Source organism: Alternaria novae-zelandiae (assembly GCF_023758075.1).
Source record: "Alternaria novae-zelandiae strain BMP 2774 chromosome Unknown scaffold_1, whole genome shotgun sequence".
NCBI lineage: Eukaryota > Fungi > Ascomycota > Dothideomycetes > Pleosporales > Pleosporaceae > Alternaria > Alternaria novae-zelandiae.
The window spans coordinates 31070-43787 of NW_026056961.1; the positions used below are offsets into that span (position 1 = coordinate 31070).

The following is a 12718-nucleotide window of genomic DNA, read 5'->3' on the forward strand; positions in this document are numbered from 1 at the left end:
TTAAAAATCTAATTTATATAAGAATATTTTATATACTAGTATAATATTATATTATAAAATATAATATAGCTATAGAATAGTAGTAATAGACTATTACGCGTAATAAGTTATATATAATAAGTTATATAGATAGTTTATAATAGATAGTATATTATAGTTATAAAAGATAGTTTATAAAGAGTTTATAGTAGGTATAGTATATAATAAGTAAGAATATAGTAATATAGTAAATATATTAAAACTATTATACGTAATAGATAGATAAAAAAAAAAAGTATAAAAAAGAAGTAAATAGTAGAGAATTATAAGCTAGTCTAAATTCTTTAGAATAATTTATTTACGCTAAGCTTCTTTTACACTATAAATAGAAATAATAGTTAGTTTTAGTACTATAGATAATAATTATAGTTAGTTAGAAAGCTATAAATAGAAACTTTAGTAAAAAATATATGTATAAAGGCTTATAGTTATAATATTTAATAAAGAATTAAAGATAGAAACTACGTATAGTAATATTTTAATTTTATATTTTTTTCTACTTTAATTAATAGTAGTTTTATAAGATATATCTAGAGGTTTCTAGAGAAAAGAGGTTATAAATAAATAAAACTTTACTTTAATTTTCTCTATATTATAGAGTAAACTTAACCTAAACCTAGTAAGTTTTATTCTTTACTAGAATAAGTAGTTATTTAAAACGCGCTAAAAGAATTATATATTTATTATCTTTTCTACTTATTAGTACTTACTACTCTAAACTATAATCTATACTATATATTCTACTTAAAGAAACTAGTAGATAGTTAAAGAATATACTTAATTCTAAATTACTACTTAGTAGATATAAAAAAGAGAAAATAGCTTATATATATAAAGATAATATAGATTTAGTAGTAGAATAATAGCTTTAGTATAAAGAATATAGTTCTATACTACTAGTTAATCTTTATAAGTATATAAAATATATAACTTTTAGTATAAAGTAAAAAGAGCTATAAGTATAGAGTACTATTTTTAGTAGCTAAGTATTTATAAAATAAAAGTATTTATACTAATATTAGTATAAATAGTTTATCTTATAATATAGATAATATATAGTTTAATAAATAGACTAAAAAGAAAATTAATTAAACTTAAAATAAAATCTATATATTTTATAGTAGAATATAAAAAGCTATAGCTCTAGAAGCTATAATAGAGTAATAGAGTATTCTAGTATTATATATAATATTATATTATATATAATAGAGTTAACTCTAATAGAAGATTAGTATATTATCTAAGATAATCTACTATAAATTACGTTTTATAAATATATATAGTATAAGTAAGTAAAATAGTAAACTAGTATAGACTTTAAAACTTATATAAAACTTATACCTTAAAAATTTAAGATATAATCTCTAGTACTAGCTAGAAGTAGAGTAGCTAAATCTACTTAATAGATTTTCTTTAGATTTTAAAAACTAGAACTTATACTTACTCTAAATTATAGTAGAATTTAAGATAGTTACTTAGAAATAGATTTCTAAAGCTTTTAGCTAAGAATCTTTCTAGATATAGTCTATTATAAGAATTTAAAGTAAACTTTTAGAAAGATATCTTACTAAGTAATTTATAAGTTATTTATTTATATACAAATATACAAATAATTATAATTATTGTATTGCATTTACAATTCCCGCGAAGTTCTTCTCTACAAACACTACATCAACCTATAGCGAAATCCTCTCGATATCGTTCTTCGCAGCATGGCTCGTAGCCACGTACGGCAACTGCTCCTGCAGCGCCTTGAAGTTCTTCTCCGCCTCCCAATTCCAGATGCTGTCGGACGCGAAGAGCAGGTCAATCTCCTCGAGCGTGCGCTGGTTCGTCTCGGGGTACAGCGCCCAAACCATGGGGATCGTGATGGCGTTGCATGCGGCGAAGATGTAGAGCGTCTTCTCGCCGAGGGAGTCGAACATGATGGGGCAGAGGAGTGTGAGCCAGCCGTTGCCGATGGACCAGCCGACGACGCCCCAGGCATTGCCTTTTGCGCGCACTTCGAGGGGGAAGATCTCAGCGGGGTAGAGCCACGGGACTGTGAGCCATGTCGCGCCGAAGATGGCCGTGAAGATGAAGACCATGGAAACGGCGGCGTTTCCGTATGAAGACGCTGCGCTCGTGTCGCCGCGCTTTGTCGCCTCTTGTCCGAGGTACGAGAACCCGCCGGCGAGGGCCATTGCGATGCCTTGTCCTGCTGAGCCCCAGTAGCAAGTCCAGCGGCGGCCGATGCGGTCAAGTGTGAAGACGCAGATGAGTGTCGCAAACATGTAGAAGATGTTGTTGAGACCTGAGATCCATTGTCGCTTCGCCGGACTCATGCCAGCGATGCCGAAGATGGTGGGCGCGTAGATCGTCACACCAGCGATACCAACCTACGTATTCAAGTTAGCGATGTCGATATGCATAACATGCGTCTGAACTTACCCATTCCTGCATGATCTGCAACCAAATCACGAGCTGAACGCGGCGGCCAGTGTGCAGCTTGCCCGACCCGATACCGAACAGCATGCGGAAGTAGTCTTGCTTGCGGAAGTTGGAGCGCTCCAACTCGCATGAGGCGACAATCTCCTGGAACTCGACATCCGCTCTCTCCTTGTCCTCTCCGGTATCGCCTCGAAGTCGAGCCAGAACGTAGCGTCCCTCAGCCTCTCGACCCACCTTCACGAGCCAACGCGGGGATTCCGGGAAGAACATGACGGCGGCCATGAGGACCATGAGCATAGGGATCTGGAATGCGATGGGGAAGCGCCAGATGAAGGACGAAGTGCCGTCGCCGTAGAAGGAGCATGCGTACTCAAGCCAGTATGCGATGACGACACCGAGGATGTTGAGGGTGAACTCGATCGCGATGAACTGTCCGCGCGAGGTGTGCTCCGCGGTCTCGGTAGCCCAGACGGGAATGATCGAATTGAGGATACCGGTGCCCCAGCCGTTGACGAGACGTGCGCAGATCATCCATTCGTGGTTCATGGCCGAGCATTGCAGGCATGCGCCGACGGTTGCGACAGCTGCTCCGACAAAGATTGTCTTGATGCGCCCGTAGCGATCACCGATTGAGCCACCAACCAAGCATCCCACCAGTGTACCGAGGTAGTATACCGACACGATGCCGCCTTGAAGCAAGGTATCGTCCACGACTGGACCGCCATCTGCGCCTTTGTGTCCGAAGCCCATAAGGGTATAGTAGTCGTATGCGGTGTTGACACCTCCCATCATTCCCTGATCGTAACCGAAGAACAGGATCGATAAGCCGGCGATGCAATTGATCCTGGTGGAAGAGTTAGCGATGGCTCAATTGTGTTGTGATGGATACATACGCGATGAGCAATGCGCGCTTCTCATATCGATGAACGACATTCCACTTGGAGATCTGGTCCATGGTAGGCAATGGCTTCGCGACGTCAGACCCTTGATTGGGTGTAGTATCGCGAACGTGTGCGATTCGATGCTTCGCTGAGCGGGAAACCTTATCGCGAACTCTGGAGCCCGTAGGCGGATCGGGCGTACTTATAGCATGATGCCATGAGCATGGATGGGTTACATCGTGACTTTCGCGCGTGGTCGTCTAACCCTGCGGAGGCCGTTGATTCCCATGGGGCCCCAATTGTCGGCCCCTCTTTTCATGGCTGGGACGCGGAAGCCTCTCCAGTTGCGACCATGGATGTGTGGATCGTAAGCTCTCGATAGCTTGTTAGTCGCGGCCAAGTCGCGCGACAGTGGTCCGAATGCTTCGCGCATTACTAGAGGCGGTAAGCCGCCCTGGCACAGACGCCGGTGCACTTGCCTGAAGCTTGCCGGCACCAAGCCTAGCGCCCAGGCGGCTACCACTCTCAAAAGCCTTCAGAAGCTTTTGATGCCAGTCTTGCGAAGGTTTGCGTGCAATGAATGAATGCGATGCCCGTCAAGTTGTAGCGATTGGATAGGGTCAGTTGGTCGTGACATTCGGCATCGTGGGTGGTGACGTAACATGAGTCAAGGTTTTCTGGGGAAGGACCTAACTTGACTTGGGCATGCACGATGCATCGGCCTGAACCCCGACCCGCTTCAATTGCCGACGGTTGAATGCACGGCAATGCAAGGCTGTCCGATGACGATGAGCAGGATTTTCGTGAGAACAGTTGGCGTTTCTCGAGATCGGGCGCTTCAGTTTCCCAGTTTGACGTTCGCAGTGCGCGACAACGGTCACTTCTCGTGTAGAGACGCGGGCGGAGACGGAGGATGTGGTGTGAAGCTTGACCGATGAGCGTCGATGGTCTATAAACGGCACCGGACCCGATGCCGGGCTTACCAAGTTCAAGTTGAAAAGAGGGACGCGAACCCTGCGACGCTCACCACTGATGCACGTCAAGTAGTATGGAGTGCGCAATGGAGGGGTTGCTCGCTGGCGACAGCAGCTCATATCATGAGAACAGCGGACAGGTGGATCGGAGGGTGGTGTCGCTTCGGACTGTTATGGCCTACGTTCGCTCGCCTACTGGATTTCACTCTCCTATCACATGAGCATAGGTGTCTCGTGGGTATAAAGCGGAACAGGCTACCTAGGTACTTTCAAGCCGCCGCGCCTCCGCTGTGTTGTTGCTCACAATACCGCTTCAGATCCTCGCACCAGAGGGCGACCTTGCCCTTCAACGTGTCCTCCATCATCAGCTTGACAACCCGTGACAGCATGCCTGTCATAATCTCCCAGGTTCTGACCTCGCACTCGTTCTCTCCGGTGACAATGACCTCGTGGAAGCGCTCCAGCTTGGGCGCAAAGCCGTACATGCCGCCGTTGCCCGTCCAACTCACCCTGTATACCTTGCTGAGATCGGCCGTAAACGAGGGGTCTTCGAGGAGGTCGGGCGTGAGGTACGATGTCGGCGCGGATGGCGTGCTGATGTCGACGACCTTCAGCTGTGTCTTTGTAATGTCGTTTGGCTTATCCGCGTTCATGATGACATGGAACTCCATCGAGCAGCCGATGCTCATACGCTCTTGACTAGTCGAATCGAGATCGTTCCCGGGCGACTGGATCTCCGCAACGGGTACCCACGTGTTCCATGCTTTGTAGTCTTTGGCGCGGAGAAGGGTGTCGAATACGAGCGGCGCCGGCGCGTGCACTGCCGTCGAGTAGGCGATGGTGAGGATGGCGTCCTTTCGCGGGACGATCTTGGTGGTGAGCCCTTTCGCGGGCGGCCAGGCTGCAGATTCAGACATGGCGTAGTGAGTCGTGTATGTGTATGCGCATCGTGATGGAACGAGGTGCAGATAGTGTTTGCTTATGCTGACGACTGCGCCGCGTTGCTTATCGGAGGACGCGCCTTATCGATAGGCTAGCCCCAGGGGTGAAAGCCGAGGCCACCCTCCCTCGTCACACCGCACACAGTACGCATCGCAACGTCTCACGATGTGGCACCCTGTCGACAACATATCCGAAGAGCTCGTCGATATCATCGTCAGTCTATGCGGCCGACGCACTCTAGCAAACTTATGCCGCGTGTCAAAGCAGTTCAACCGCATCGCAACTCCTCATCTGTACGCGAACATCACGTTATGCTCAGACATAGGCGGAGAGGGAGCTCTGAGACACCTCCGCCCACTTGCGCACCGCTTTTTCGCCGATCCGTCGTTTGCTGCGCTCGTGAAGTCCATCGCCCTTCCAGATGGTTGGGGAGGTTGTGAGAGCGCGCCTCGCCTTGACAATCTCAAGGTGAAGCCATGGCCAAGAATCGAAACTCCCGAAACCGAGCAACCGCTAGAGCGAATATGTCGGGAATACTACGAAGATGAAACCAAGGCGCTGAGAATGTACATCAAGTTGTATGCAGCTGATGCGGACGTCATTATCACACTGCTCGTCGCGAATCTCCCAAACCTGGAGAGATTAGACTTGGAATTCGGAGTGTTTCGTGACCATAAGCTCTTTTGCGAGATGATCAAGGGGTCTGCCGGGCGCATTGAGGCTAAGAAAGCGGCGTCACTCAATTCGACGGGATCTTCCTCGTCTCCAACCGCCCCATTACAAAAGCCTGTCGATGTGTTCATCAGAGATTCTGATGCCGGCGACGTTGAATACCTGGCATCATTCTTCCACTTGCCGAATCTTCGCTCCATGTACGCATTCAGGTTTGGGGATGACGATGTGAATACCAATATGATGGAGAGAAATCCGTTCGCCGTGCTAGGACTGCGATCCTGTGGCGTGCAATACATCGAGCTCAGAGCCTCCTCGCTGGCAACGCATACGTTGCGAGACTTGATCGAAGCGACTGTACCTGGAAAACTCAAAGCTTTCCTGTACGAGAGGGCAGGTCCTTTCACGTCGCGCTCGGCGGAGCTTCCCTTTCTCATGCGTTGTCTGGAAGATCATCAAGACCACCTGGAGACTCTCGCACTCAGTTACGAGGAGATCGAGGGCAGTACGGTATTTGAAGAACCATGGTGGGAGTTCTTGGATAGACGGACGCCCGCCATGTCATTCACTTCTTTCAAGTCTCTTCGCCGCCTCCGAGTAGCGCCTGAGATGATCTGGGGATACACGCATGACGAATGCACGGTACAGGACCCGGATGAGATCGCGCTGATCGAAGACATGTTTTGGAAAGCCCTTCCAGCATCCTTGGAGGAGCTCTGGCTTACACGGTCGCAACACCATTGGATACCTGGTTTTATGTCTCATGATCTCGACATCATCCCAAACATCCTCATACCTGCCCTCTACTGTCTTGTAGAGGAAAGCAGCAAAGCATGTCCCCATCTCCGGTCGATCCGCATTGAACTCCTACCTAATCATTGGGAAGTCGAGTGGCTGGATGAGCTAGCCGGATTTTGTTACGACGCTGAAAAGAGAGGTATCCACTCCACTGTTATTTTCCTTCACCCTTGGTGTAAAGGTAGTTACGATTTTGAAAGGAATGGAACGGTCGAGCGTGGATGGGGCTGGAACGAAGATGTCGAATGGAGCGAGGTTTCTATGAACGCAAACAAGATGTGGCGGAAACATGTCATTCATTCAGCGAAGGGATATGTCTTGAAAGGGAAGATGCGGGCGCTTCGAGACAGTATCTCCGCGTACGTAGGCGACGTCGTCAACTGAAGACACCGACACCGACGACGACTTGTCACCATCAGGACAGAGCGACACCGACGCTTCGGACTAACAAACTCCGGAAGGAAGAACGAAGTCAAGAAGTGCAACGGAGTTCAATCGGGAGTTGGTGTTGGGTCGATCGAACATGTCGGTGGAGCCATCCAAAGGAGACAATATACGTTCAAGGGGCGTTTGAGGTAGTGAATCTAATTGAGCAAGGAACCTATGTACAAGCAGACGGCAATAACTATTAACAAGAAGGGAAAAAGATCGCGACGAGCACGACATCTAGTGCGCAAACGAAAGATCAGACATCAGACTGTGTGGTCGCACCAACAGCAGCACCGCTCTTCGGCACGAGGAAGTCGCTCTTCGGAACCCTTCCATCAGCACCTCTTGCCTTCTTCAAGGTAGCAGGATCGACGCTCAAGAAGCTAGCATCCGACCAGCTGCCCGACTGCCACGAGTTACCCGTAGCCTTGATACCCGACGCGGTGAGGCTAACCTGCGAGCTACCCACATTCGAAACAGCGATATTATTCTTCATAGTCGAACTCGAGCTGCGGAAGTTGAAGCCCACATCACCATTCTCCCACGCGGTATTGCGCTCGACCGTCAAGCTACCGGGGTTTCCGTTGTCAACGAACCCCTTCTTCGCGTTGGAGAACGCCATGCAGTTGCGCACAATGTGGTTGGCGGGCGGGTTATCCGTGATACCGAGCTTGAAGCCATTGCCATCTCCCTCGAAAGAGCTGAAGCCCCACCGGTTGAAGCCGTTGCCCCACGCATATACCTCTTCGAGCGTGACGGACGAGCCGAACATGAAGAGGTCGAGGCCGTCGTCGACGTTCTCCCATAAGCGCGCGTTGCGCAGGACGTTGCCCTCGCCCGACCCTTCTTTGCAAGCGAAGCCGTCGGCGGACTCGCCGTTCTTACGCGGGTCGCGGTTGCGGTACGAGTCGAGGTACACGACGGTGTTGTTGGAGGAGGCGCCTTGGAGTTGGAAACCGGTTTCGTAGTTGTCGTGGGTGGTGAGGAGCTCGTAGTGGTTGTGCGACGCGTCGCGGGCGTATACGCCGTATGGGCCGTTGATGATCCTAGGCAATTTGTTAGTATGCAGGATCATTGGAGTGCGGAGGTAGATGGGTGCACTTACTCCAAGTTGTAGAACTTCCAGTAGTTGGCTTTCTCGATGTGAAGGGCACCGCGCTCCTTGTTTGGTAGAGACTCGTCTAAGCCATACGGTGTACCGGGCATACCTTCGCCATCGATGATGACCTTCTCCTTCTCGAAGGAACGGAGTGTGATGGGCTGGATCCTGGTGCCGCTCTTGGTGATTTGGATGTTTGTCGTGGGCTTGTATGTACCAGCGCGCAGAAGGATCACATCGCCAGGTGCAGCAGCGTTGACGGCTGACTGGATCGAGCCAAAGGGTGCGGCAGAGGTGCCCATCCCTTGACCTGTTGGCGAAACATAGATGTCTTTGGCATTTGCAGAGGCAGATAGTGCAGCGATAGCAGCCGCGAAACTAAGCGAACGCATGTTGAAAAGTAGTATGATAATACAAGATGGGTATTAAGAGGTACTGGTAGGCCAAGGTAATTCTGGATTCCCACAACGACCAGGCTATGGACTCTATATACTCCCAAGTCAATCTCCGTGGCATCTCGCGAACCCAAGATTTTGTCGCATGTCATGAGTCCGTACCTCTGTAGCTCTCGTGTCAGTCGCCAAGATGTAATAGATGAGCATGCGCCGTCGTCGAAGCTCCACCAATGCCTTAAATTTCCGACTTTTCGCTTCGTGCAACCCTCGACGCGGTGACACAGACGCCCGAATGAGCAAGCTCTGCGGTATCCCACAACTCGCTTGCGGTAATTATTCATGTCGCACGTGGTGGCGCATGCGAGTGGGTATGTGATTGATGGATCGCACAGACGGAGTTTCAAAACATCGCCAAGTGAGAGAGGTTTTGCGCTATGCAGACATTGGTGCAGACGACTTTTATTGCGGCCAGGTAGTACCGGGAGAACTTCGACCGAGGGTCTATACATCCGATTCATGGATCTCTAGACGTGCTGTTGCGAGTCGTGCGCAGGTGGTGGTGTGGTGGTAAAGTGGTGTTGATGGATAGTGTTCAGTAATCGAGATGGCCGACCAGCGGCAATGGCGGCCGCCGAATGCGCCAAGATAGTCCAGATCTTGTGTTGCCCCCAACGCCAGTCTTAATGCCTGTTGAACAACTCGATATTGACAAAAGGCGGCCTCACGTACCTTGTGCTGGCAGGGCGAAAACGCTCATTCACTGTCGTATTCCACGCATCCAAACCCACGACCTTGATCCCGTTGTCGCGTTACCTTCCACGCATAGACATCTTCCGGAGATATCCCACTAACACCCTTCCACCATCCATCTTGGGTGAAGTTGAAAGGCCAGAAGTCGAAAGCCATACGTCCAATGTTTGTCTTCTCCTCCTCCGTCTCCATCTCTTCCTTCGCTTTGTACAGCAAGTTGTGCAGCAATCTCGCCCCGAGGCCCTTGAAGTGTACGTGAATGAGCATCTCATCGATATGCGACGGTACGCTTGCATTGGGGGTCAAGTGAAATGGTAGATAGACAATCGGCCAGGTATAAGGGTCTTGGCAGTCCCATTCTTGTGGACCATCGACTGGCGATCGTTCATCCTGCTTTGTGCGTGTCTCGAGTGGTGTAAGTAAGTGTTCAACTTCGTCCTGGTCGTCGGCGGCGAATCTTGGCGAGCGACGACGCACCACCGTGGATGGCGTCTCTATGACTGGTGTCGCAAGGGAAGAGCCACGAGCTGGCCATAGGTTCGTCCCGCTCGGCCAGCCTTCGAGCGATCCTGGTGCGTCGCGGTAGAATGAGGTTGGAGAGGTCACACGCCACGGAACTTGCGCTGTGGTAATGAGGTAGGTGCGCTCATCCGGACTGTAATCTGGTGTTGACGGGTCCACTGAGCCCACGCTCGGCGACAGTCCCTTGTCGCAAGCGCTCGGTACAACCCGCGCTACCCTTTCCTCATCACTGCCAGATGCTCCTTGTACGTAGCCCTCGGCTATGCATAGTGGTGGGAACGAGGTGTATGAAGTCGAGGAATGTATAGGTTGCGTCATAGTTGCGAACTCCGTGAGAAGAGTCCGAGACGTGGTAGTTACCTAAAGGCTTAGTTAAATGTATACCACGACTCCACTTCGAGCGCGCTTCGGAAAAGCTCCGCAAAGAAAAGGTGGAAATACTGGATCACGTATTACGCGTGACTAGGTCAATGGACTTAACCGCTGCGGGTCCGACTTCACGATATGACGGGCATGACGCGCCACTAGCGGAGAGAGCGCACATCGGGAAGATGTAAAGTATGTTTAGTATCTATCTAACCGCTATCAGCAACATACAAGCGCGGTATATGTACGCAGGAAGACCTTCAACGCGCCGTATTGAAAACTGACACATTCTGACGTGTAGTGTTGATTCTGAACCTTTTCGCAGACCGCCATCCTAGAACATCCCACCGTGAATATCGCGCTTGCCGTGAGGTGAGTCTTCGGCCGTGTTGCCTCCGGTGAGCAGACTCGTCGCGTTGCGGACAATACTAGTCGTAGCTAGGATGTTCATGAGAGTGATCTCGTCCGACTTCTTTGTCCAGCCCAAATCATTAGGGAGACGTTCATTCTCTGCTTTAACGTCAGCTTCCGGTTTAACATTGCGCTCGACAATTTTGCAAATCCTGGATGAACTCACCAAAGAAGTACTGCATCAACGTGCGGTTGACAGAACCCTCCTCTAGAGAGCCAAAGGCGATGATAGGCGCTGCGACTTCACCCAGACTGAACTCTTCGGTAGAAGCGGTGAAGGTGTAGTTTGGGTTCGTTGCTCGGCTCTCTAACTGACGGAAGATCTTGGAGTTGGCCAGCATCTTGGCTGTTACCACCTCTTCCGTCCACCACTGCTTCGATACGTTGTATACCGTCTCATTGAAGACGTGGTTGTTGCCAAATGCCGCATCGGTGCGCGTCAGGCTGGCGTCGTGCTCGAGGACATTGTGGACGTTGAGCTGTTCGAGCGTGAAGAAAGTGGCGTTTGGCTCGGGATTGGCAATGATTGCTTGCTGCCACATAAGAGCCCCGAGAGACGCGTTGAAGTTCAGACCATCTTTCAGACCCTTGACTACGTTCTCCTGGGTAAAGTTACGGCCATCGCGGGGAAGAAAGCCGTGGTTCGCTAGGGTGTTAAGCATTGGACATGGGCCGCGGACTGCGGATTTCAGCATCAGACCTTGGTTTCACATAGAAGCATGTATACATACAGTCGTTTGGCGACGCCGCCATCCAAGCATGAGGATCCGCAGGCGCGGCATCGTACTGAGGTCTCGCCGAGGCGAGTGTCGCGGTAGAAGCGACGAAGACGGTAGTAAACTTCATGATGGGATGGAAGATAGCAGTGATAAATGGATGATAGTCCCGAAGTGAATTGAGTTGCTGTGTAGACTGTTGTTGCACCACTGACGAGAATGGAGCCATGTCTTATATGTTTCTTTGAAAACCCCGGGATTGATGGCTCTAAAAGCAACATTAGTAAACACCTTCGTCCGTATGGTATACGCGTAACAGGTATCGTTAGTCCGTGGTACCAGCTTCGCAACCAAGACCAGATAGATAGCAACATAGTGCCCGCATCCTAGGTGATGCACGCCGGGAAGGGCGCACAGCCATGCTTCCGGTGTCCATCCGCGGAAGCGCGAGATCTAAAAGCCCCAGATCCATTGTTTCAACGAAGAGTCTGGCCAATGATGTGTCCGCCGATTGAATAGCAAAGCGCATGGCAACGTCAGGTTGGGGGCACAAGTCGTGTATCGGAAAGGATACGGGTTAGGGGACCGTGCATACGCGTATTGAGCTTCGCTGTCGGTCTCGCACTCGCACTCTTGGATTGCGTCGGCTACTTCTCCCATCAGAAGTCGTCGTCATACTTCTTCGGAGTGTACTGGTATATCCGTCAATCCCTGGAAGATTGTCTCTCTGATTCTCTCTCGCGACAAGCTGCTGCCTGGGAAGCCATCGGGACGAGTCTCTTCCGTAATGCCGTGGAAGTTGGCTTCGAGAACAGAACGAAGGGTATGTATCGCAACCGTCAAAACGAACGAAGAGAAGACAGTACGATCCCTTGCTCCATAATGAGTGCCAGAGTACTGCCAGTGCAATACCGTCGTTGACTGAGGATTGCGTTGCGGTAGCGAGAATAGCGTCGCAAGACATACGGTCGAACACAAGTCAGAATGACAACGCTACTGCGACGTGAAGCTTCGTCCAAGCCACGTCCAGAATGCATCTGATGTACGGTGGAGAATGATCGCGCGATGTTGTGTCCTAGCAGATGCTTGTCAGAGGATGAGGATATACCCGCTATGGGTGCAAACGAGGGGCAGTCTCGTCTCGCCTACGACCAAAGGGCAGGCACGGCTGGAACCTTAGCAACAACAACCCACAACTCCCTCGTGACATCTCCAAGGCATGCCCACAACACCTGTCCACACAGCATCCTCATTAAACGCGCCTCACAAGCGGTCAACCCCTCACCAAACACCA

The 12718-nt window shown here is 49.6% G+C and overlaps 6 protein-coding genes across 6 annotated transcripts; 1 reads left to right on the forward strand and 5 right to left on the reverse strand.

Annotated features, from left to right (window-relative positions):
* Positions 1 to 1715: 1715 nt before the first annotated feature.
* Positions 1716 to 3424, reverse strand: J4E88_000001 (uncharacterized protein; the record flags this gene model as incomplete). The annotated part of the gene is made up of 3 exons (XM_049393682.1): positions 1716 to 2417; positions 2470 to 3313; positions 3363 to 3424. 3 exons carry the CDS (start codon positions 3422 to 3424, stop codon positions 1716 to 1718), a joined length of 1608 nt encoding a protein of 535 aa, XP_049259511.1.
* A 1169-nt stretch (positions 3425 to 4593) lies between these two features.
* On the reverse strand, positions 4594 to 5241 carry J4E88_000002 (uncharacterized protein; the record flags this gene model as incomplete). The annotated part of the gene is made up of 1 exon (XM_049393683.1): positions 4594 to 5241. One exon carries the CDS (start codon positions 5239 to 5241, stop codon positions 4594 to 4596), a length of 648 nt encoding a protein of 215 aa, XP_049259512.1.
* A 190-nt stretch (positions 5242 to 5431) lies between these two features.
* On the forward strand, positions 5432 to 7120 carry J4E88_000003 (uncharacterized protein; the record flags this gene model as incomplete). Its single annotated transcript, XM_049393684.1, has 1 exon — positions 5432 to 7120. One exon carries the CDS (start codon positions 5432 to 5434, stop codon positions 7118 to 7120), a length of 1689 nt encoding a protein of 562 aa, XP_049259513.1.
* Positions 7121 to 7421: 301 nt separating this feature from the next.
* Positions 7422 to 8656, reverse strand: J4E88_000004 (uncharacterized protein; the record flags this gene model as incomplete). Its single annotated transcript, XM_049393685.1, has 2 exons — positions 7422 to 8211; positions 8271 to 8656. 2 exons carry the CDS (start codon positions 8654 to 8656, stop codon positions 7422 to 7424), a joined length of 1176 nt encoding a protein of 391 aa, XP_049259514.1.
* A 756-nt stretch (positions 8657 to 9412) lies between these two features.
* Positions 9413 to 10249, reverse strand: J4E88_000005 (uncharacterized protein; the record flags this gene model as incomplete). The annotated part of the gene is made up of 1 exon (XM_049393686.1): positions 9413 to 10249. One exon carries the CDS (start codon positions 10247 to 10249, stop codon positions 9413 to 9415), a length of 837 nt encoding a protein of 278 aa, XP_049259515.1.
* A 382-nt stretch (positions 10250 to 10631) lies between these two features.
* On the reverse strand, positions 10632 to 11554 carry J4E88_000006 (uncharacterized protein; the record flags this gene model as incomplete). The annotated part of the gene is made up of 3 exons (XM_049393687.1): positions 10632 to 10807; positions 10875 to 11387; positions 11440 to 11554. The coding sequence occupies 3 exons, from the start codon at positions 11552 to 11554 to the stop codon at positions 10632 to 10634; spliced, it is 804 nt and encodes a 267-aa protein (XP_049259516.1).
* Positions 11555 to 12718: the final 1164 nt, after the last annotated feature.